Source organism: Filicampus tigris, chromosome 1, assembly GCF_054856515.1.
Source record: "Filicampus tigris isolate MCC_2025a chromosome 1, RoL_Ftig_1.0, whole genome shotgun sequence".
NCBI lineage: Eukaryota > Metazoa > Chordata > Actinopteri > Syngnathiformes > Syngnathidae > Filicampus > Filicampus tigris.
The window spans coordinates 39,280,318-39,304,672 of NC_141217.1; the positions used below are offsets into that span (position 1 = coordinate 39,280,318).

Genomic DNA, 24,355 nt, shown 5'->3' on the forward strand with positions numbered 1-24,355 from the left:
ATAATAATCAATTATTCTTACCTGTGGCCAAAACTGACATAGCATACAAATGTGTGCATGGGAAATGAACAGTGTCAGGCTTAATTAGCACATCTGAATTGTTTTTTTCTTTTTCCTTGGCGTAGCTGTTCAAACCTGTTTGCTGGGAGTTGTACCAACTCAAGCTTTTTTAATTTAAAAAAATACAAAAATAGTGTACTAATCTACAATTGGCTGGCCATCATGATGTCCAAAGTGAGCTCCACTTCTTGTCTCAAGTCAGCTTGGATGGGACCCAGCTCAACCTGTGACCTGAATGACAAGCTCCATTAAAAACTGTACAGATAGATATACAGGAATCAAACATAAGTCAATTGAAATGAAACACAGTTTCTCATTTCCTGAAACCAAACTTGTCTTGTATGGGTTGTGAGTACCTGTCCCATCCTTTTGACATTTCATCAAACAGTTATAATGCAAGCGTGTATAGGATATATTTTAATGAGTGAACAGTTCACACACAAGTTTGATCTAGATGGACTGCCATGCGTTCCACGTCCGAAGTGATCATACTCCATCGATCTACTTTTTTGTGGCGAGGACATGGCTGGCTTGCCATCGTTGTGTTTCTTTTGTTTGCCTTCCCGTGTACAAGTTTCTGGGGCAACATGCCTTGCTCAAAAGCTTTATTTAAAAATACACAGGCTACTCTATGTCATCTATTTCAGCAACTATACTTTTTCAAGGGTTCCAAACAAGACAGAATTGTAGCCCGATACAAAAATAGAAATATTTAAAATTCCTGTACAATACCAAGTGAACACTGTAGAATTGATCAAATAAATAAATAAATACAAAATTAATAAAATGACCCTCAATCCAAGCACAAACTTTGTAGAATCTGATGTTTAAAAAAAAAAAAAAAAAAAGAAAAAAAAAAACATTTGAAAGAGACGACTCTAATGAGGACAAGTGTTAAGGCCCTGATACACCAAAACGACGTTCAGAAACAGTGACAGTCGCTTACCCCCTGTGGCGTCCGTCCGGCTGTCGGCACGTCACGCTGGCAAAGCACACGGCAACGACAGACAGCGACGCTCACCGTGAAAATACCTTCTGCGCATGTGTGAGATGTAATACGCTTCCAGCCCATCGGCAGCGGTAGTCACTATTTCTCATTGTTAGAAAACTCCAACCGGAAACATGTTGGCTAGGGGCGGATTATAACAACGTAAACAATGCATTCGGCTCTATTCTTCGCTCACGAAGAACTCCCACGCAAAGTAAGCCCTCACGTTCTTGACACGGTATTGTAAAATACTTACATTGTCAACCCTCGCTGTTGTACTTGTAAGAAGATTAAGGCGGCGAAGGCGTGCTCACTGTTTATCCGCATTTGTCACGTCCCGTTGGTGCTCCGAGCACCGATTTGCTAGCTAACAGCCAATCAGAGTGACCAACTGTCGCGACCGGCGACGTCGATTCCACATACGTAAACGCCCCCGAGACGCTTACAGACGGGTTACGACACTACGACGGTGGTCACTACACCAATCAGACGGCGCTTGAAGACGCCACGACGCTTCACGACCTCCGACATCGCTTTGGTGTATCAGGGCCTTTAGAGTAAATGGATGGGGGCGGGGGGTCAGCAGTTAAACCATCATGAATGCAAGAGTGGTGGCTGAACTTCACAACGAACTTGATGGGGACAAAAATAAATAAATACAAAAAAAACCCCAACATTACAATTCACAGATCTTCCTCTCGGGTTCCTTTGCCCCATGCGCTTGTGTCGCTGCCTTGTTGGTCTTCCACTGGATTGTGGCATCACCACATTCCAAATGGAGGAGTCCTGAGTACGACAGAATGTTTGATGATTATCTGAAGAGTTAACCCGTATGCCATGACATACAGTGTGTCACTGAAACGAGAAACAAGCTTACGTTTGTGTGCCTGGTGTTTCTTTTCACCCCCGCCCTTCCTGGAGCTGTCAATTGAGGACATGTAGATGACTTCTGCATCCCTGCTGCTTCGTTTACTTGTAGCCGAAGCACTGTGTGCACCCAAATCCTGCATATTTATATCTTAAGTCTGAGGGATGAGAGTTTTGGCCAACATGTGACCTCCTACCAGCTGTCGATCTCATCCTCATCCTCATCTTGTTTCCTTTTCCTGACACCGTTGTTGCTTTTGGGCAAGGAGTTGACCCTGTTGATGGTGATGACCGACTGGTCCAACATCCTGGGCCCGGTAGCGTGATCCCCACACGTGAAGCTTGACGTGCTCCAAATGGGCCTCGCGGAGGTTTCCTTGTTCTGACATGTTCGACCCACCTCCATGCAGTCGCGCCAGAGTTTTACGCTGGAAGAGAAGCAAGCAGGGAGTCGGACAGTGTCGTGCATAACCACCGGCAGAGAATTGCGCATGGAGACACTTACTAAGCACTGCTTGGAAATTTGCCCTCAAAGTGGCTCATGGTAACAAAGTGGTGCTCCAGAATTTGGCACGGCCTCGACCTTTTACTCGGGTCCATTTGGAGCATTGTAGCAACTACGTTCACAAAGCTCTCCAGGTCACACTGCATAGCACGCCAGTCCTCATCGCTGCAGCTGATGGGTCGCACAAAATGAACCTAGGTCAAGGCGTAAGGAAGCCGGTTATTCTCATACGGAAGATCCATACTAAATACCAGAGGTGGGCAGTTTACTACATTTTGCTGGTCCGTCATTAGTCATCCGTCAGTGGCCTGCGTACCCGCCCGTCTTTCATCAGTCCCGTCATTTTTCAAGCCGAACCAAATTGTAATCGTCAATTGGTGAGTCCGTCAGTCAGACCGTCAGTTGGTCAGTCAGAGGTCCGTCAGTCAGTCGGAGTCGGAGTGACGGGCCGAGAGGTCCATCATTGACGGACGCCATCAGCGACGATTACTCTGACGGATGAAAATCAACTTCCATCAGTGCTTAGTCGGTCATTGTCCCGTCATTCGTCAATTCTCGGCAAAACCGGCGTCCGTCAGCAACGGACTGACGTACCGGTCGGCCTGACGGAATGCCCACCTCTGCTAAATACACAAGTCGGGTGAACAAACCTCCAGCAGATCTGACAGCTTGTTTAAAGGTTGAGTTCCATTATAAGTTGTGACCATTTCGGCTCTGTTCTGAAGCGAGGAAACGCTGGAGTCAAACGCGAGGCTTCGAATGGACCAAAGGTGAGCGCAAGCACAACATACAGGTACCTTCAGCCTCCATTTCTTGGCTTTCTTGCGGAAGAAGCACGAAGTGAATATGCCGGCGTCGAGGAGGCTGGCTGGCAGCTTCCCAAGTGTGGTGCTGATCTGTGACAGCTATGGGCGTGACATGGATGTTGGAATTGGTGATGTGCAGCTCTTTATGAGGGCGGGTCACCCTTACCATGCTGTACTCATCAGAGCCATCAAACAGAGCTCGGCCGAGCAGAAGCTCCACGGCCACGCAGCCCAGAGACCACACATCGATGGCCTCTGTGCACTCATGTCCTAGCAGCACTTCGGGGCACCTTGGAGGGGAGACATCACACTTTAAGGGTGTGTCCACAGTCATTTTCATCCGAAGGCCGCGTACAGAAGAATGGAAGTGTGCCAGGACCACTTTGGCGTTTTTCAACTTTCCAATACAAACGCAGATAAATACATACCATTCCGAAATTGACTGAACTGAACAGGCGCTCACTGATAGATCCTAGTAGACTCACCGGTACCACATGCTCTGCACGGTCATTCCCCGTGACAGCTCCGAGGCATGCAGAGCCAAGCCAAAGTCGATAACCTTCACCTTCAGCGGCAATTGCAGGTGGTCCACCACCATGATGTTGTCCGGCTTCAGATCGCAGTGGACGATCCCCACACTCTTCAGGAACTGCAGCGCAGTTGTCAGCTAAAATTAAATAGAAGGTGTTAGATCATACGTAGGTGATTCAATAAAAGATGCTAGTATTAGATGCTAATATCAAAAGGTTAAGATCAGTGCTGTTAATCTGCCACGTAGGGGATGAGAGTGTTGGTCATGACGGATCGGACGTCATGGGGCACACCGTGGACTGCTCGCCAGTCAATGGCACAAAGCGACAAGACAACCATTCACGCTCATAATCACACGTACGGGCAATATAGTCTTCAGTGAAGCTAACACTGACTGTGGGAGGAAGCCAGAGTACTGTACCTGGAGAGAACACACACGAGCACAGGGAGAACATTCAGTAAGATTCAAGCCCAGAACCTTCTTGCTGTGAAGCAACAATGCCACGTCATCACTGCTGCCCCAGGAAACAGAGTTACGCTGCTGTCGTCGTATACGGTGGGCAACGAGTTCAGGAAAAATCTATCGAACTTGGTGAGGATCTGAATAAATCGAATCTATGAAAGTGGACAAGGATTGTGCTCTACTGAGTATTGTCGTAGTTTGCGTCATTAAGGGGCTTTCAAACTGCATGACGATGACAACCTGGCTCAAGATTGTCATACTTGTCGCTGGTTGCTAAGCAACCGAACAAGAAGTGGCCCGGTGCATTTGCCCACTTGTTTGAACATGAGGTAAGCCGCTTGGCAATATCTCTTTGTTACAACAAAAGCTGCGGCTTTACTTTCGCAGAGGAGGAGAAGACGATGCGAGGCAGCAAGAAAAAGGGAAAAGTGTTCATCTGATTATAAAACCATGAAAAGCAGGATCTTGGGCAGCTCTTTGGGAACCACATCGAGGTGTACTTTGGCTTTTTTCAAGTTTCACCATGCTTTTTTTCACTGTAGCCTTCAACAGCAGCAAAATGGCTAGCTCTTTTCACTCTGAAATCACTCCGTCCCCACGTCTCCTATCGGAAGCACCATCCGACGTCACGGCGGCGCTATGTCGGGAATAAACGTTTATCAAACCGCGGCAAAACGCTGCCCCCTGCGCCGCCATGGCATTCCGTCGGCCGTCGTTATGACGTGGCAAAACGGGCGCAGTGAATGGTTTCAACGACGGCGCACTGGGCTCCTAATTGTACGTTGTGAAAGGCTCTTACGTTGCTTCCTCAAAAGGTCATGTCACGTCAAGGTGAGCGACACCGCCGCCTGTATTTTGTTCAACCCAACTCTGGAAGTCAGATTCTGCATCAGAACATTCCCGACATGGATCATAATTTGTTGTTTGTTTTTATTTGAATGATATGTTTGCCGTAACCGTCAAACCTGCTGCAGAACAGGCCGGATCTCCATCAGCGACAGAGGGAGGCGCCACTCCAGCAGCTGATGCAGACTCATGTCGAGCTTCTCAAACTCCAGGCAAAACTGCCCCTGGAAGGTGAAGGAGTCATTCCAGCAGACAATATTGAACCGGTCCGAGCCATGTTCTTTCAGCTCGATCAGAACGCGCTCCTGCAACGCACAGTATGAAAGTCACATGCGGTGCGTCTTTGCCAAGTGCAGCTAAACTTGTGACATATGCACCTCGTCCTTGGCGTCCTCCATCTTGCTACTGTCTTTGATCACCTTCAAAGCCACAGTCTCACCCGATGACATCTTCCTACACTGGACCACTTCGCCAAATGACCCGGCCCCTAAAAGTTCCTCCATCATGTAGCTGCAAGTGGGAGAGGAGATCTGGCACTCCACAGTCACTGGAAAGTTGGAACACTCCATCCTCTGGTTCCTCACACTGAGAAGAGGTCAGAACGTGCCCAATCCATGTGTGTGCAGGCATGCAACCGCTGGTGCGCCATCTAATCTAGAGCACAGCGCCCAGCAGTGAAAGCAGAGCTCAGTGAAATTCTGCATCGTGGCTCGGGACACTTGCGCACAGATCTGCAGACTTTAAGGTCAGTGGAAGTTCAAATGAAACCGTTATCAGTCTTGATTTGCCAGCGCTTGCAGGAAAAGGAAAGACTTACCCGTCAGTCACTTGGACGTTCGATACAGATGCTTCAGAAGTAAAATACAAAAATATGTAACTATTCAAACTTAAAATAAAGAAGTTACAAAATAATACAACAAATAGTCATCTAAGGCAAAAACCTGCAGTAAAGAAGCGTCTTTATGACATCACTGTTCTGTGACCTGCGCCTTTGCGACAACCGTAAAGAATAAAGATGTGTCAGTTAGCCATCTGACAGTTGTAGCCATGGTGACAAAATCCCAAACAGTATGAATAATCTGCGAAATCAACATACAGGCAGGCTTGCTTTTGGGACTCCTCCCCACAATTCTTTGTGGGACTTGCATAATCGATAGCGTGTATAAGCATAACCTGACCTTTATTTTCGTTTGAGCTGTCTCCAGTGCTCCGGCTTGTAACTTGCACTTCAGGGTTGCCACCACCTGCTTGATTTCTTCTATTCGATCCAAATAAAAAGAACATATGCCTGCTCCGGCCCAAATATGTAAGTGGTAGCTAACCAATGCTTTTAGTAGCCTCTTAATGCACCGCCAATCGTAGGAGAACATCTTCGATAAGCACACGTGCACCTGGAACCCGTTGCTTCCAAACAATGTCTATTATGCAGACAAGTGGTCACAGGTTTTCCCTTGGTTTTCTTGATTTACGTGGAACATTTGCGACCACGTGGTGGTTAAAAAGACCCCAAAGTTGCAATGGAATCGAGAGCCGCTGTCTTGGAATGGCGGCTCCGTCTGATTGGCCGCTCAGCCTGCCCAAATTCCACCTTGCATGAGACGCGAACGCGTGACAGGACAATGCAACAAACAATCAACTAACTCCATGAAAAAAACTGAAATGAGATCTTGAAAAGCATTTGTCTCCTTTGGGGCTCCTGAACATTCTTGTGGACTCTTAGACACGCAATGTGGAAAGATGTGACCTTCCCACATGTTGGAAAAAGCTGACCCGCACACTTGAACATGCTGCTGGCCTGTAAATACTCAAACAAAGGGAAAGTGCCCATTCTGCTCTTATCAAATGGAAAAATCAACCTGTTTGTTTTGGTTTGCGCACAACCTTCTCCGTCTGTTTTTGTGAATTTAAATCGCCTGCAGGTGAATTAAGTGAGAGCAAAAGTGCTTCCAATCATCAGTGACATGTTGATGCTGGCGATGGCAAGGAGGCAATGTAGCAAAATTGATTTGAAAGGCTTTATCCAAGTTCTGGAAAAACTCCTTATCTGCCAATTTGAGCTCCTGAGGGTTTCCTTGTGATAGCAGTCGGGGCTAATTAGGAAGTGGAAACGCAAGACTTAGCTTTTCCTCACATCCACATGTTGGCCAGGAAGCGGCAGACACCCACAAGGCTCTTGAACGCTCCAGCTGTTCTCCCACCAGACGCAGGCCAACAGCCTTCTCCCCGTTTCGTGCCCGCTCGAACTCTGTGCAGGGCAACGATATTCTCCAGTTACATTAGAAGCGTTGCGTCTCATTCAAATTGTGTTATGAGTCACTTGTACTGAGGATGAAACGCCATCGAAAGTGCACACTTTGGAGACAATATGGCCTCCAAATGAACCTTTGACCATTTCATCTCCCCAAATAAAGACCGACTTACTGTACATTCACTTATCGGTTATTAGATACTGTTAGCATACATTAATGTACCGCCATGCAATAAATAGGCCAGCATCAATGATTTTTATGTTAGTACAATTCATTTTGTTATGAGGTTTGACTTCTAACCATCGTGTTGTACTGGCTGTGTCTTCCCTTGAGTGACTTGGCGAAAGACACTGTTACGAGTCTGATGATGGCGCAAAGATGAGTACTATCGCACAAAACTGTATATGGCACATACACTGAAAAAACATTTTTGACTCAATTATATTTTGTCAAGTGGTTGCACAAAATAAAATCATCGGGATCCAGATACAATTTTTAAGTGCAGAGTCTACTTAAATGTATCTAGATCCAGATGATCATCATGCAACCAATTGACGAAATAAAGCAGTAAATTAAACAACAGTAATTTTTTCAGTGTCCGGAGCTTAACAAAGTTTCTTTAGCACCTGTCCCTGTTTGTGTCCGAAACCACCCCGCATCGCGATATGCGTCATTTTGCAATTTCAAACGCAAAATGGAATTCATTTTCAAAAAGGAATTGAGTATGAAATTCCTCATTTTATACCCAACTTTCTCACGCCTTGCATTCATCAGCGCAAATATTTTGGGGTGTGTGAAACGGTTCAAAATAACTATAATTTGATTTAATTTGAAGTTAGTAGGCTTGTCCGGATCTATATATTTAGTTATGTGTGTTTATATGTATGCTGTATATTAAGGTCCACTAACTTTGTTCAATTTTTGGTAGAATTAGTGGGTTGTTGTTGTGGATTGTGTTCGTCTGAACTTCCATTCGCAAACATATGCATTCAGAAATGTATTTACAGTGTTGGTTTTTTTTGTTTTTTTTGTCAGTTTACCAACCGGTGACAACATTCAAGAATTTGTCTAGAGGGGAAACATAAGAATGGTGAGGTCGTCTTCCTATTTTTGTGTTCATTCTTTTCTTGTGTGTGTTTGAGTGATGTGCGGATTCAGCTTGTGCTCAACATGAATTTGACATTGAACCAATCTAATAAGAAAGTCATCTTTTGCTGAGCAATTTGTGACTTTCACTGTGGTGGAAAGTGTGCTTGAGTATATTTTTTCAGATATCTATATACTTAAGATTTTAATTTTCGGATCATGTTTGTCCTTGTCTTTGCTACATTTGAAAATATATCTGTACTTTTCTGCTTACTTTGTCAAAATATCCTCGTTACTTTTTTCAACCTCTGTGGCACAACATCAAAATGAAACTAGTAGAGGGTGAGGGTTCGTAAAGTACAGCGCAAGCCACCCTTTTGCCACCTCTGCCTATCGGTACTGTTAGCCGAAAGGTCAGACGGTCATTCCCCCTCCGCAGCTGACAACAAACAAGAACTTCTCTGTGTGAATGGTCAGCAAGGAGGTGAATCCTTGTGACGGACGTCCATCATCCCTCCCGACCTTGCAGCGAAGACGCGCTAGTGAGTCAGGCAACCCTTCAATCAAAGACTGTAATGGGTGTTAAAACGTGTCCGTGACAGCTCACGCAAAGCTTTGATTGGCCTTGTTTTTCTTTTGGAGTGAGCCAGACGAACGGGAGAGACAGGAGGGGACTGCGTCATGTAAAAAAGAAGCGGAGCTTTTTTTGTGTGTGTCAGGTTCTGCCCTTGTTGGGGGACTTTCTTGAGCTGTGGGGACTTGCTGCTCCAGGCACTAGTAGCTCCACATCCAATTGCAACCAGACGCCTGTTTTGTTGCTCTTTCAGACTGGTCGAGCACCATGCGTCCCTTTTTCTTGCCTTCCTTTGATCGTCCGGAGCAGGCTCCGGCTCACCCGTGTCTGGCAATATGCTCTCCTTTCAGTATCATGGGTCTCGGCAAGACACGCAGTTCTGGCAGTGGTTCCCAGAGAACAAAGTCTGAGAACAAGTGGTTCCATCCAGCTGACTTGGTTCTGAAATGTGACAAATCGAGGGGGGGGGGACTCCGGTGGTTTAGTGCCGAGAAAGAAAACAGCCCCTGCTCATCAGGCATGTAATGACGATTCTCATGCATGTGAAATCTCAGCATCGCTGCTTCCAGGAATCTGGAACGAACGAGTTCAGCACATCTGATAAGGATCTGCAACGCTCATGGAAAACACTCCAGCCCGACCAACTCATCTCCCCGAGTCGGTTTCTTTGGCCGCTTGTTTTGTGTTGATACTCGAGAGCCCCAAGGACACGGAGGACAAAAAATGCTTTGGATCACTGAGGGCACTTTCACCCGCCTGAATCCTTTTTGAGCATGTTCTCGATCTCAGGGTGTCAAACCACCGAGAGTGCGTTTTTGGACAAGGCTATACAGGGCAATGAACAATTTTCAAGCACCGTAATCCCTACTTTTTCCCGAACCTGCAATGGCACAGCACAAGTGAGCTCGGGTGCTGTGAGCTCGGGTGATGGGGTGCATGCAGATATGTCAAGACACAAGCGTATGGCGTTAGATTTGTGCCACAGTTACGTAATGTCAAACACCGCATACAAAAATGTGTTTGATTACTATGCAATAGTAACTAAGATATGGAAGCCCATTCCCGCCAGTAAAAAAATATATATATTTTTTTTGTTACTTTGGAAGAATGGGCTTCTTCCATAGTAACAAAAACAACGTGTTTTTTTGTTGTTGTTTTTTTTTTTACCGGCGGGAATGGGCTTCATTACTAAGAGGTGGGGAGAAACCGGGGTAAAAAAAAAATACAAAATCAATTGCTGGTCTACAGCAGTAAGTACGACGTCCGGGAAGCCTCAAACACAAACAGTCGATGGAAGGGTCGGTATTCTTCTGGATTCTAACACGCTTTGCTATTTTCATTGTTGTAGTAACAATTCAAAAATATATTTTTCCAAGTATCTTTGTTTGGTTTAACGTTATTGTCCCTTGAGACACCAGCAGTAGATTTTTTTGTTGTTGTAGATCGTCTCTCCCCACCTCTTCCTTACGATTGGATAGTAAACAGCCAATCAGAATTAGCCCTACTGTCCGTCTCCTGATTGGTTAAGAATTGTGGCACATTTATCATGCCTGCAATACAGGCGTGAATCAGCGTATCGTACGCATAGCGGAGAGAAGACGCAAGCGTAAAAACAATCTTTTGCGTGCACGCGAAACACATTTTTAGTTGACATTACGCTTATGTAATTGAATCTAACGCCATAAAAGTGCAACTCTCCATTTGGGGCACATATCTCCTGCTAGGAGTTGCCAAGTGTGACACAAGATTAAATGAGCTCTTGTACTTTTACAAGCATCACACTTGACATTTTTACTATACGACTGCAGGTTGCAGCCGTTCAGTCAGCCGACACTCCTTCCTTAGCAAATTTCACCAAACCACTCCGGTTCACTCCACTGTGACTCGTCTAATCTAGACAAAAAACAACCAGTTGCCGATGTAGTTTAATGTCATTTTGTTGATGTTCATTCGAGGGAAGTTTATGTTAGCCGGCGACACGCGAAGCCCGAAATTTGCAGGTGGAATTCGAATGTGGGAAAGCGCAGTCATCACTCGGCGCATTTTGCTAAGAAGCAACTGCTCAGGCAAGTAGAATGTTGGAATGACTCCTCTGAGAGCGCTTGTGGGCCAAAGCGTTATCCCGCCGATAATTAGAACCAGTGAATTTGGAGAATGCATTTTACGAGGGATGACAGGGATGTTCGAATCTTTGGTAAGCTTGCCGCAGGACCCGAAAAAGACTCAAGAGCTCATCGAAAGCCGCGTGCACTCTAAAAACAGTTGGGTTAAAGATAACATAATTTGGGGTCAAAAATGGACCGATCCACTAATTGGGTCAATTTGACCAAACTTTCTGCACTTTATTTGTTTACGGAGTAGCCTGTGGCTAAACAGCAACTGCTTTGCCCATACGGTGAATCCCCTTGCGGCATGAAAGCTTTCTTATCATGGATCTCGTCTGAATTGACTCAAGATGTCATTTTGAATAATCCTTTGGATTCCTTGTATAGCAACATCTGGGCTCAACAAATGACCTGTATCTATACGCAGACGTGCAGAAAGGATCTGCGACAATCGAGTTAGTTGCTTTGTCGCAAATGTAGCCAAACCATTACATACTGTGACTGGCTTTTCTCAAACTTGACCATTAGTTCTCTCGAATGGTTAACCTTTGTGAGTTCCCCCCCAAACCAGCAAAGACAGCAACTGCTGTTGTTGGAAACACGAGACTCGCCTCTTTCAAAGATTTCATTTTCATCGAGAGATTTGTCCGTGCAAGAAGCTCTGCTTAAACCACCATTAGTCATGCTAAGCAGGTGCAACGCTCATTGGTTTCCCCGAGAATTTCATGCTAACATGTTTGGTGGGAAGCAAACGCACGAGCACCATCTGCACTTCACACTAAACTTGGATTTCATTTCACGTCGATTCAGCGCTCATTAAGCATGCGGCGAGGCTGCTGCATCATCGGCGCTAAGCTGGGCCATGTGGCGTGCCGATGGTGGGAACAGGAGTGCGGACGGATGCGCAAGGCCGCATGGGGCGATACATCCATTTAACGGCAAGAAAAGGTCACGATCGGAGTGCGCGGATCTCTTGGACAGAAATTCATGTCAAGCCTAGTCCTCCGACTCCTTTTTGAGGCTGACTCCAGGAGCTCTTCCACAAGCACCACAGCTGCAGCATCCTTTGGCACATGGTAAAGTAGGTCACCATGCGAAAGCCGAGCCTCAGATAGAAAGAGCAAAACAATAGGAGACAAACCGTGATGAGAGCAGTAGGAACAAATGAAATTGCTTCATACTTTCATTTAGAATAAAAAAAGGAGAATGTCCCTCTAGGATGTTAGAGAATATGAGAAGAACTCTTTTCTTCTTGATGACTGCCAGACTCCAACGCAGAAATAAAAGGCCAGTGTGACAGAAGAGCAGAGCTGAGCATAGCGCCTACGACGGACAACCAATTTGTAAGCGATAAACGATGGACGGCAAACTTGAAAAAAGATTGTCCGATCAAGCGTAGTCGGAAACCCGTTTTTTTCCCCGTCTGTCATCGTCCATCGTCGTATTGGGCCTTCCTCAAACTGGTCCAACAAATTCGGAAGCCTAAAACTGTCCAAGATAGTTCACAAACTTGGTAAAGAATTCAGTCTTGCATAACCAGGTTGATTTATTGGAGTTGGAGGTGTGTCTCAACGCTTTTATCCATATTGTGTGCATGCCAGCCTGCTGACTGTGATCGCGTCGCGACACTTGGATGCGTCGCACATCTGCTGGGTGGCGATCTGAGAGTGAGCGAGCAGATTCGCTGAGTTACACCATTTTATGCTGTGTAAATGTAATGACAGTTTACAGCATTGGAAAAGCAAGCCAGGATTTACTGTTCCAAGACCATACTGTAGTGAGATGAACATCTCCCAAAAATATATAAGATATGAAAGCCCCAGGAAAGGAAAAGAAACCATTATATTACAAACAAGGAAAAACATAGTGTAAGTAGGTCAAACAACATTCATGCAAATTGGAATTCAACTGTTTTGGGAGAAATGCATTTCTCTGAGACAGTCACACAATAACATTTGCTGCAGAATGCGGTCACATAAAACATGCACATCGTGTGAAATTTCAGCTGAGTGAGCATTGGTAAGAAAAATAACGTGTCTAAGGGTACAAGTTGTGGCAAAGAGGAGAGAGACGTACAGTAAACAACACAGTTGAACAACACAGGAAAGCTAGACATGCAACCCTGTCATGGTACCAAGTCAACAATAAGAAAAGAATTACACTCTGCACATTCGTCACTTGTCATCAAAATGAAAGTCCGTTAGCGATACTAAAAAGAACATCATGTGAAGAGGGACTGCTGGCAATGTGAAACTTGACCTTTGATGAGGAATAAAAGCTTTTAAAGGTCAGTTTCTGTTCGGGGGGCCTAACGTTGAGCAAGACCACGCATGAGATGTCCACAATGTTGGTCCAAAGTCCAAAAGCTCATATAAATAGACAAGCGACCCTGGAAATAACTGCATCTGGGGATTAGTGAGAGAGAGAGAGAAAGAGAGAGAGAGAGAGAGAGACCAAATCACTGTGATTTATTTGACATATTCCTGTTCGTATGCTTGCTGTTAAATGTGAGTCGGATTGGGGCGGGGGGGGGTAGGTAGTGGTCCTACTGAATAGGCCTCAGTCACATCACCTTCTCCAATCTGAAGGCATGCCAGTACCCGCCCTGCAGAATCAGCATCACAGCCTGCACGCTTGACAAGTGCGCCTCCCCCTCCGTGCCTTGTTTGACATCCCCATCGTTACAGGCTTTGCCTCTGGCTTTTTTTTTTTTTTTTTTTTTTTTTTTTTTTTTAAGGCCAGCTCAACGCCAGCCACAGATTGCACATTCTGCTCACACGCAGGCACGGAGGCAGAAGGGAGCGAGGCGGGTGGAAACAGACGCCTTTCTCGCGCGGAGACGACAGCTTTTGCGCGCGATCGGCGCCAGCCAGAAGCGGAGGAAGACGACGAGGAAGAAAAGGACAAGAGCGACCAGCTCTGCGTCTGGATCTATACGTTCACGTCAAATCTTGATTCAGTCATTTATTTGTGTCCACGCAAAGTTAAAGAACAAGAGGCTAGGAGCTCGCCTTGCTTGGTCATCGGTCGTCTGCGGGAAACACCTTTTGCGCACCTGTGGATGCAGCAAACGCCCGCTGGATGCTCGGACTCCAGTCTTTGCTACACACAGGCTTGTCCAGTCGATAGTCACCCCGCGCACCATGCCGCCGAGCCTAGCCGTCCTGGTGCTCCCCTTGCTGTGCGTCACAAGCTGCGCTGCGTCGTACGTGCCGTGCGAGCCGTGTGACCACAAGGCCCGCTCCATGTGCCCGCCGGTGCCGTTGGCCTGCCAGGTGGTGAAGGAGCCCGGCTGCGGCTGCTGCCTGACGTGCGCCCTCGAGGACGGCCAGTCTTGCGGCGTGTACACGGGGCCGTGCACTCGCGGGCTGCGATGCCTTCCCAAAAACGGCGAGGAGAAGCCTCTGCACGCCCTCCTGCACGGCCGCGGTGTGTGCAGAAACGAGAAGTTGTACAAACTGCTGCAGCCTTCCAAAGGTACAGGTAGGCCCGCGGCGTGCGTGCGTGCCCGTCGTCACGGTGCTAGTGTGCTTCTCAAAGCCCCCGTCGCGATCATTCGGATCATCATCATCATCATCATCATCATCATCATCATCATCGTGTCACCAACCAAAGTCCATTTAGGGGAAAAATAACAACGAGATACAAACGGGTCACAAAAAGTACCAAGACTGTAATAATGATGAGCTCTTCTCAATTTACCCGTGAATCGATTTACTCTGTGAAATAGGTCTCAGTGAACACAAACCTGACATACTCTCTTGTATTTATTCTGTTTTATGATTGCTATCCATCTTTATTGGTACCTTTTGCCATCTAATCAAAAGCTCATTTGAACACCGTTCTGACGAGCAAGGACGTATTTTGATTCATATTTTCCCGACCAATTAAGTGAAAGTGGATCATCTTCCGTGGCGATCTCTCATGCCGCTCGTGTGCTTCGGCACCCTGGCTCATGGGAATTACTGGCGCTCTGGGTTCACTGAGTTTATATTGGCTCACTGTGAATTTCCTCCCACGGTGCACGCTGCGGCAATTGGATGGTCATTTCGCTCATCCTCAATGCTGCCACTTTATTCACTTGAGGTGTTGACCTCTAGTAACAGCGCCAGTCTCTTACCACCTTTTAAAGGCAGCCTATCTGTTAATTCCAGAGTACAGTGGTACCTCTACTTACGAAATTAATTGGTTCTGGAAGAAATTTCTTAAGTAGAGAATTTTGTAGGTCGAGACGTGTTTTCCCTGTAAATGCCCTAATCCGTTCCAAGCCCCCCAATATTCAGACGTAAATGTTTTATAAAGCATCAAAATGCATCAAAACATGTAACAAATACTTGTTGCAATTAGATTATTGCACAATAAATGAGAGTTGGGCATAATGTAAAAAAACAAAAACAAAGAATAGAGTAAAGAATAAAATGATGGTCGTTTACCTTTTAATTGCTGTCCTCATCGCTTTTTGCCCTCTTTGGTTCATGTTCTCTCTCACAAGTGGTTTTTGCCTGCCGTTTTATAAACAACTGATTTAATAACGTGGCGACGATACATTACGCTCATATTCTTTGGCGAGATCAACCCAACGCATCCCTTTTTCATACTTTTCTATTATCTCTTGCTTTGTTTGTATGGACAAAAAAAACCCCAGATTTTCTCCTATTTTTCTTTTCCTCGTTTCTAATTCACATAAAACTATCGGAACACCTCATGGCCCGTGGGGCGAATGACGAGGACGAATAGACATATCTATCACATATCTATTTATTTATCCACCTGTCTATCTACACACAAAGAAGCATACGGTAGAGGTCCCTCTTAGCCAATGGAATGCCAGGAAGATGCTAGGCTAGCCAATGGCAGGGCAGCTATGAGTATGTTGCGTTCAGGAAACTCTGGAGCTGCGAGTAGCAGCCCATACTGTATTTTTACCTTTCGTATCCTGAAATTTCTTTCCTAACCAGAGGCAATATTTTCCTGTTGATTCGTAACTTGAACATTTCGAATGAAGACACGTTCGTAAGTAGAGGTACCATTGTATGTGATTCAAAAGCCCTCCAAATAATCCATCGCCCTGTCCCGGCGAACCCGACAATGGGTGCCAATCAACCTGTCATCTTAACCCTGAAAGGCAATGCGGCTGCAAGCCATAAATCAGTAGGTTGTGTGTGTGTGTGTGAGTGAGTGAGTGAGTGGGCCGATTGCCTTAGGGGTGGGGGTGGGTATCGGGTGCTGACCTACATGAAACAAGGAAGAAAATTACAGGTGGGACCTTGTGAGGCTCCTGCTTGGCTTGGAGATGTGACATGGAGTCATTGTGTCTGCCAGGGAGCAGCCCTGTGCATGTCGAGCTTTGTGTGGCACTCCAATGTGTCCAGTCACATTTTTATACGGTTCGCTTCAGTTTCTTGCCTTTCTTTTCCACGTGGCGTGACACACCTGTTATCATGCCCCATCTTTATGTCTCAAGTTTCTCCATTCTCTCCTGTGTTCATGTCTCCTCTCCATTTTCTCTGCCGGGCATAAATGAGCTTTCTTCGCCGCGCTTGTTGGTGAAGTAACATTCGCCCGAGGACCAGAAATATGAGGAAAGCTTTTATTCAACAAGATTACAATTCCAGGTGTTTAATGTAACATGGACGACTTTATACACTTTGCGGGCATTCAATGCAACTTCCAAGCAGAACAGGTTCCCGCCTCCTTTTGTTCGTTTCTCGCTGCTGTGATTAAGCGGGGCTGTTTGCAACTTGCTCAGTAAATGGGCTGTCAAAGGCCGCGCACTTTGATTGCTTGTTCAAACAAGATGATGGCATATTTTAATATATTTCAGTCGATGGATGGCTCTGTACTTCATTGCACTGCTTGCGTGTACGCTGCGGTTCTCAGAGCGTATTGCCCAAATGGTCAAACAAACACACACCCACTTTGAGAGTCAATATATTTTCTCATAGCGTGACAATCAATCACCAGATTTGACCGCGTACAATATCGCAGACATACTGCCGAGATCAAATAAACAACTTGACTGTTTTGTGCTTTTGTCTGTGTGTGAATGTGTTTTGAGTGTTGAAAAATAGCCATTGCGGCCACTTCCTCTTTGTGACACGCCAACACACCCATGTAATTAAGAGCTCTTTATGACCTCAAAATGCATCCGTTTCAAAAACTGTATTTACCAATAAACTGGCAGAATGTCAATGCAACACAATACTCTTTAATCGAGTCCCGCGCTTTTCATCATCGGCAGGGAAAAAAGAATTAACTCATGTTTCCACAAGGTGCCACCGACGATCTACTCTGCTAATTGTACTGGTGTACTTACTTGTACACCGGAATGAATTTAGTGAGTTGAACCGGAAATTCAATAGTTTCCCTGCAAAATACAATTAACATTCATTAACATTTTTTAAAAAAAAATTCTACGACGACCGGGTAAGCTACGTGTCAAGCGTGGAGTCTTTTTTGGTGGTAACGCACGTTCAGTAAAATAGATCAATAAGTTATTTCTCGCCAGTTGCACGCATTATTTGTTTAGTGTATTCTCGCGCGGGAGTCAGCAGGATTTAAATGGCGCACAGTACAGCTGCAGGCGTGATGTCTTTTGCGAAGCCAACGCTGATCATTTGTTGGTGCATGTCGTGCTTCCAGTGTAACGCAGGATGTAAATGACGGCCATTGTACCCCATTCCGAGTTCATTTTCTGTGTGTAGTTGGTCATCTGTACAAGTTTTTCAACTGAATATCGTTTTGTGGAAGTAGAAAAGTTGTTCAAGTGGAAGAACAATTTATTAGCACTGCTTGGTGCTCAGGTACCATGCACTACAATATGGAACACTGGAGGAGCACGACATTCAACAATCTCACGCAAACGACGGGCTGAGTGAAATATCTTTTTTTACTCAGAGTACACTGCAGGAACATTTGAAATTAAAGCATATGTCATTTTGACCTGGTTATGAATATCCTGTCACGCTCTTGCATGATGCTTTCTGAGTGAGAAGCACCGATCTGTCGTCTTTCCTTTCCAACTATGGGTCCAGTATACCTGATGTCATGAGATGTTACAATCTGTAGCAACTAATGCAAATAGGTGAAATCAGCTCTGGTCTGTAAAAATATCAAATGGCCACGCAAACAGAATCTGATGATCAGCTTGCTGCCGTAGCTAGCTGGAGAAAGATTTTACTCTCTTGCATGCATGCAGGCATGCATGCATGCATGCATGAGCACATTCCATGCGGATGTGTGCAACCAACCGTGACAATTTGAACAAGAATATCAATGTGCAAAAGTTTGCAACATGATTCATCAGCACAGGCTAGATTGGGTGAGGATTAACAAGCAAAGACTAGATAGAATACATAGGGCATAAAATGTGGATCGTGCTTCGGTTTTTTTTTTCTCCAGAGGGAGGGAGATAATAACTGTGTCAGCAGGAAACCGTTTCCAAGAAGTCATTATGTAGAGGGATGACATCACTGTGATCTACAGCATCGTCATTGGAAGGACGGGAGCTTTGGTGTGGAAGGGGGCGGGGCGGGGCGGCTGGGGTTATTGACGGTGACCTTGTTTCACCACCCCGTTTATGGAGAACCAAAACTGTCAAAATGAAAAAAAATAAAAGTGAAAATATATTTAAAAACATATAATTGACATAAATAAAATATAAAATACATTGATATTTACTGTAAGTTTATTTACATATTGGTTTGTGTCTTTATTTATTTTTGCCATTAGTTTTTTATTTTCAAATCTTTTTTTATTTTTGTATTTATACTTACTTTTATTTCGTATCATATATTTTTTGTTGTTCTTATTTCCATTTTTTCAATTCATTTTTTCAATTACATATTTTATTTTCATTTTAATTTATTTTTGATTTTGGCAGTTTTGGTCCTCCATAGCCATTAGCTTAGTAGCTTAGTGAGCAGCCACATAAGGCCAATGAGACGGAGGAAATGCTACTATGCGTGACAGAGCAGCGGAAATGGGCCAGCAGTGGCTTAATGGAACAAGACATGCTTAGGTCTATGGATTGGACAATTCTGGGAAAAGTGTTCAATGTCACATTTGATGACTTCTAGAACAGCATCATTTATTTACCAAGCAACCGATCAACGGCACAAGCTCTGCTTGGCTTAATAGAAGAAATCAAAAATGCTACGGATGAATAGAAATATGCTACTGGGGTATTCATTGACCGACAACTTGCAATGACAACATCATGTTAAGTATTGGCGTATAGGAATAACAATGTGTATATCTCAATATTTCTACCAATTATTAGTACATTTATTATAATACAATGAAACTATTTTGTAGAAAATATTTTAATTCCAGCTTTGGCTTCCTCACGCATTCCCAAGAAAAAAAAAATAGGTCGAAGGTTGAAGACTCCAAATTGTCCATGGATGTGTACCCCACCTCTGGCCCAAAGTCAGCTGGGGTGGGCTTCAGGGCACCTGTCCCAATGGGGATAAGCAAGATCGAAAATGTATGGACGGTTATTGGTTGCATCTGATTTGAAGGCCTTCCAAATGAGCTGTTGGCCAACTATGATATTTGATTGCCTTTGACACCATGGCAGTGTGGTTAGTGTGTCTGCCTCAACCCAGTTAAGAGGTTCTTGGCTAAAATCTGGACTTTGTGGAACGTTATGCCTATGCTATGTCCACTGGCCTCCGTCCACATCCAAATTGACATTTTGTCAGTGGGTGTAGGCGAGGACAGAGCTCCTGTCATTAGGCACAAATGAACATCCATCCGTCTCTATCTGCCTTCATATTTAGATGTTAGTAGACGGCCGCAAGCAGTGACTGACAATGCCGTTTGTGACACCTGACCTACAGTTTTTCTTTGGGTCTTCGCAGACAAGAGAATCTCACGAGGATGTCTTACTCTCTCTCCTAGAGTCCACGATGCCCCAAACCAAGGTGCCCATTTACGGACGGGACCACATTAGCAGTCGGAAGGCCCAGGCGATGAAGCAGGCTAAGGACCGCAAAAAGCAGCTGGCCAGGGTGGGACCCAACAGCAACTTGGACTTCCCTCTGCACGGCCAGGAGAAACTGGAGCCCGAGTTTGTACGTGATCAGCACTCACTCGTCGCTGTGCTCCAGCCGTAATTTGTGTTCAAGCCCAATCCGTTTGGACAACGTAGCCTCCACAGAGTCAGCTTCACACAGCCACTATCGCACTAACACCAACAACACATTCAAGTTGGCATCGTCAGGCAAAACCCAGCAAGGGGCCAGCTTGAGTCGGGGTCCCGTTACACCAGAATGACCGTTATTTTGCTCTCAAAAATATGACAGTATATTTGTATCCCAAAACTTCCAAGTGCAAAATGATTGTGGCTTTTTTTTTTTTTTTTTAATAAATACAATAGTTTTTGATGCAAGCACGAGTACATCCGCTAATTCAAATACGGCATGTATAGAAAAAGCAAAAAAAAAAAAAAAATGTACAAAAATATCAAATGACCACAAGAACTTTTGCAAAGATTTTCGAGCGTTTGGGAGCATAATCTTACAAGCAACCATGTGGTCCCCTCTATAGGGGCCCTGCAGGAGACGTCTGGATCACCTCATTCAGAGCATGAAGGACACATCACGGGTCTTGGCTCTGTCTTTGTACATCCCCAACTGTGACAAAAAAGGTTTCTTCAAGCGCAAACAGGTACATTGGAATCCTCCTCTTCCTCCTTTGTGTGTTTACTTATCTCGGTAGCCTGAGCCCGTCACCTCTCGGCCCGCAGTGCAAGCCGTCCCGCGGGCGCAGGAGGGGCATCTGCTGGTGCGTGGATCGCTTCGGCGCCAAGATCCCCGGCATAAACTACGCCGGCGGGGACTTGCAGTGCAAAGACTTGGACAGCAGCAGCAACAAGAATGAATGAGCTTGAGTCCAGTCATCACACGTGATGAGTACCAACTAGCAGTCTCATTTGTCACTGTGTGGCCACGATGGACCTCTTGATTTAAAAGGGAAGCTGAAACACTCGTTCATTTAGGTTATATACCAAAGCTGGGCATCGTCTAAGCGTCCATAACTTCTGGGCGGCGTTTCCGCGGTCCCGGTCCGTCCCTCGTCGGCGACAGCCAATCGGCGTCGACAACATCATTTTCACGCACGCCGCACGAGCAGACACGCCGCCAAATGAAGAAAAAAATTCAAATAAAAACGACAGACACACACACACACGTGTGTGCACAGCGTGGTGATCGGTGGAATAAAAACAAAATGTGGCATTGCATCTGTGGGACTGAAAGGTACACAACGCTGTTTTATTTTTTATTTGTTTGGCTGCGTGTCGAGAGTGGGACACCTGCATGTGGCGTTGTTACTGGTAAAGTCCGTTCTCGACGCTGTTTGGCTCACTCGGATCGACCGGGCGGGTCTGAAGTATGGACGGAAATTCATAGACGCATTCAAGCATAGACGAATGCCCACCTCTGTTATATACTGCAACTGTGGTTTCAAACGGACTGTGTGTGTGTGCGTGCGTGTATACATATATATGTGTGTGTGTGTGTGTGTGTGTGTGTATATATATATATATATATATATATATATATATATATATATTTTTTATTTTTTTTTTTTTAGGGACTTGGGGGTAGCAGTGGGCAACTACTACTCTTTGATGTGCTCACCATTATCAAGCGTAAGAGGGATGAATTCCATGATGTCTTTATTTTGGGCTTTCGATGTTTTTTTGTTTTTTTTAGGTACTTGCTCATATGCTCACAGGAGAGGAGCTGACTGCCCTTAGTACTGGCAAGCAACTCGGAATTGCAATTTCACCTGACATTACATGTAAATGTGGAAAGATGCGATTGCCAGGAAAAAAAACAAAACTAAATCAATAATAAGACATTAAAGACAAAAAGTCTGCGTAATCCATCATAGTGTATCATAGTCATCTTTAGATACGTGGAATTCTGACTGGCACTTTAATATGTGCTTCGAGGCAAAGGAATGACATCGCTGTTTTATAACTTCTTTCTGTCAATGATTGTTTGCCATTGATTTTCTTGGAGAAACAGCCTACTACACCGATTGAGCGCGTAATCACCACCTGCGCAAGCTAATGAGCTTCGTTACGATAGCCAGCTGTATGAGAAAGTCTGCAAGCAACAACCACAATAAGAAACACCTTGATAAATGAATACCTCTCTGACTGTTTCACTCGGAAATGGGCATTCCCTTTACAAAGGTGAACATTTTCATCCAGCTCTTGTATTGGCTCTCGTTACTGGTACGTAGTCTTAATGATGGTGTATTTTAGACGTATTATTTTTGAGCTGGGAAATTAGTCCCCCATCCCTCCTCGGGCTCTATTTTTATACAGACAGGCACACGTGCAGTCCACATAAAAACTGGCGCATCTTCATTTTAGTTTCCGGGTCAAGTCTACTTTTACCGTGTTTCGTCCGTGTTTAGGTCTACTTTTCCGGCAGACCTAGGGGCCCCGCATACCTTATCCTTTGGTGACAGAACGTAAACTAGACCTTAGACCAACTAAAAGCAGGTCTAAGTTGTGGTGGAGTTGGTGTAACGCAATTTTGGAGGATTATGTCAAGGCGCAGGCAGACCGATTCTGTGCTCTGCCGATATGCGGGGTGCATGTCATCATATTTCATTCACAATTTTGACAACAGCATACGATCGAACCCACTAAATCATTGTAGAGATTAATTAATTGAATGCCTTATTATTATCATTGTTAATATATTTTTAAAAGCACCCCCCGACCGCAGAAAAACTAGTGAGTGTGTGTGTGTGTGTGTGTTTTTTTTGGTTGTCTGGGGGCTTGTCACACTCAGACGCACAATCAGGTGTGGAAGGTGGTGTCCAAGTGCCCACTTTACAGCTACTAAAGGGAATGAGAGCAGCCGCTTCGATTGGGTGTGAATCAAGTCGGCTGTGTTCACTCCCACAATGGCGCAACTGCCCAAAAGAAAGAAAACGCCACCCTTGCGCATGGCTAGACTGCACTACTTTGCGCTAGACTTGCGCTAGGCACGGAAATAGGGCCCCTTGAGTTTGGTGCAGTTGAGCAATTGCGTTGCTATTATTCATGAACAAAACAAGTGGAAGACGCATTAGAGCGCCAGTGTCAGATGCAAGGCCAAGGCTTGGCACGGCACATTTTATACGACAATTATACACTTATATGGTCTCACAGTCGTAATGGCTGTCGAAGGGAAACCATAACTAAAATGTGGCCCATGACAAAAATGTGTTTGACAGTCTTTACGCATCATTGTTTAGTATAATGATGGCCCCCTTTTTTTTTTTTTTTTTAACTTTTCAATAAATGTTTATCCACTATGCGTTTATGTTCCGCATAATACTGGTTAGGGTTGTGAAATGTGTATTTGCCATGCCCTCCCAGAAAATCTCCCTTACATCTTTTGGGACTTGTATGCAAATTATATGTAAAGGCCCGGTGGTGTTTGTATTTGTCCATAAGCGTCAAGAGTGTAAGCAAATCCACCCGGGTGATAGCAACTGGGCTGCCTGTGTTCGGTCGCCGAGTTCATATGGAAATCCAAGTGCCTTTGGCCACATGCCCGTTTGAATTGCAATTTGCATGCGGTTGTGTGGCGCTTCGGGTAGTTGAGTCCAACGTGGGTGCTGACGGATGGCAAAGAATTGGATGTGATTTTTTTTCACCGTCACCTTCCTTCTCTTCATTTTGCGGCAGACTGACTTGCGTCCTGCCGTGCAAAAGTCAACCAATGGCGTAACTGTTCCTCTCATCCATTGATTCAGACACACGCGGATGCAATGTGGCAAATCAAGGGAAAATGACTATGATGTGAACACTCGTAAAATATTTATCACTTGTGTTGTTGATGTACTCGGTTTTGGTAAGACAAATCACTATTTAAATAAAGATCCTGTACTCTGGAAAAGCATGATTTTTAAGGTGGTTTTGACCTTTTCATTGCCAAATGTAGATCAGGACTTCTTTTTTTATGTTTTCCATCCTGTATTACCTTCGCCGAGGTTATTTTCAAGTAGTTTTTTTGCTACTTAAACGATTGTAGCAGCGTGGTCCTTTGACAAAGGAAGAATCATCATGGCACTAGTTTAATTTCTCCAGGAAGCTGTAAAATTAGGTTTCGATATAAATTTGAGGCCAGTGCTCCACTGAGCGCAATTCTAATCAGAATCCAATTTTCAAAACAGAAGCCTACAGTGAGTGTTGTCTTGAAATACGAGAGACCCACTTTATGAATTTCTCAATTTGCCAGCTGTTGGTCAGTTGATTTT

General features: G+C 44.9%; 2 protein-coding genes across 11 annotated transcripts; one reads left to right on the forward strand and one right to left on the reverse strand.

Moving 5' to 3' along the window:
* Positions 1 to 464: 464 nt before the first annotated feature.
* LOC147154047 (homeodomain-interacting protein kinase 1-like) lies at positions 465 to 6,128 on the reverse strand. 8 transcript variants are annotated; one of them, XM_086040075.1, is made up of 13 exons: positions 6,008 to 6,128; positions 5,884 to 5,914; positions 5,444 to 5,720; positions 5,186 to 5,371; positions 4,119 to 4,178; positions 3,712 to 3,893; positions 3,393 to 3,516; positions 3,218 to 3,325; positions 3,071 to 3,139; positions 2,421 to 2,614; positions 2,113 to 2,343; positions 1,926 to 2,035; positions 465 to 1,834 (listed from the first exon to the last, which is right to left on the reverse strand). In XM_086040075.1, the coding sequence occupies exons 3-13, from the start codon at positions 5,633 to 5,635 to the stop codon at positions 1,725 to 1,727; spliced, it is 1,566 nt and encodes a 521-aa protein (XP_085896201.1). In that variant the 5' UTR covers positions 5,636 to 5,720; positions 5,884 to 5,914; positions 6,008 to 6,128; the 3' UTR covers positions 465 to 1,724. The 8 variants fall into 8 exon arrangements, with proteins under 8 accessions (XP_085896201.1, XP_085896212.1, XP_085896194.1 ...); XM_086040086.1 differs by having other exon boundaries at positions 5,444 to 5,715; positions 6,008 to 6,121; XM_086040068.1 differs by having other exon boundaries at positions 5,444 to 5,715; positions 5,884 to 6,122.
* igfbp5a (insulin-like growth factor binding protein 5a) lies at positions 5,391 to 24,000 on the forward strand. Of its 3 annotated transcripts, none has more exons than XM_086040126.1 (6): positions 5,391 to 5,811; positions 8,351 to 8,405; positions 13,864 to 14,563; positions 19,985 to 20,157; positions 20,633 to 20,752; positions 20,832 to 24,000. In XM_086040126.1, the coding sequence occupies exons 2-6, from the start codon at positions 8,403 to 8,405 to the stop codon at positions 20,967 to 20,969; spliced, it is 1,134 nt and encodes a 377-aa protein (XP_085896252.1). In that variant the 5' UTR covers positions 5,391 to 5,811; positions 8,351 to 8,402; the 3' UTR covers positions 20,970 to 24,000. The 3 variants fall into 3 exon arrangements, with proteins under 3 accessions (XP_085896252.1, XP_085896271.1, XP_085896261.1); XM_086040145.1 differs by having other exon boundaries at positions 5,401 to 5,811; positions 13,864 to 14,557; XM_086040135.1 differs by lacking the exons at positions 5,391 to 5,811; positions 8,351 to 8,405.
* Positions 24,001 to 24,355: the final 355 nt, after the last annotated feature.

Bases quoted from the DNA above. Each gene is read 5' to 3' on its own strand.
- igfbp5a (XM_086040126.1), top strand. The intron at 14,564-19,984 runs GTAGGCCCGCGG...TCTCTCTCCTAG, and splicing joins GCAGCCTTCCAAAGGTACAG to AGTCCACGATGCCCCAAACC. The intron at 20,158-20,632 runs GTACGTGATCAG...TCCCCTCTATAG, and splicing joins AGAAACTGGAGCCCGAGTTT to GGGCCCTGCAGGAGACGTCT.
- LOC147154047 (XM_086040075.1), bottom strand. From the start codon at position 5,635: ATGGAGTGTTCCAACTTTCCAGTGACTGTGGAGTGCCAGATCTCCTCT. The intron at 3,894-4,118 runs GTACGTGTGATT...ATTTAATTTTAG, and splicing joins CACTGAAGACTATATTGCCC to CTGACAACTGCGCTGCAGTT. The intron at 3,140-3,217 runs GTACCTGTATGT...TCCTCGCTTCAG, and splicing joins CCAAGAAATGGAGGCTGAAG to AACAGAGCCGAAATGGTCAC.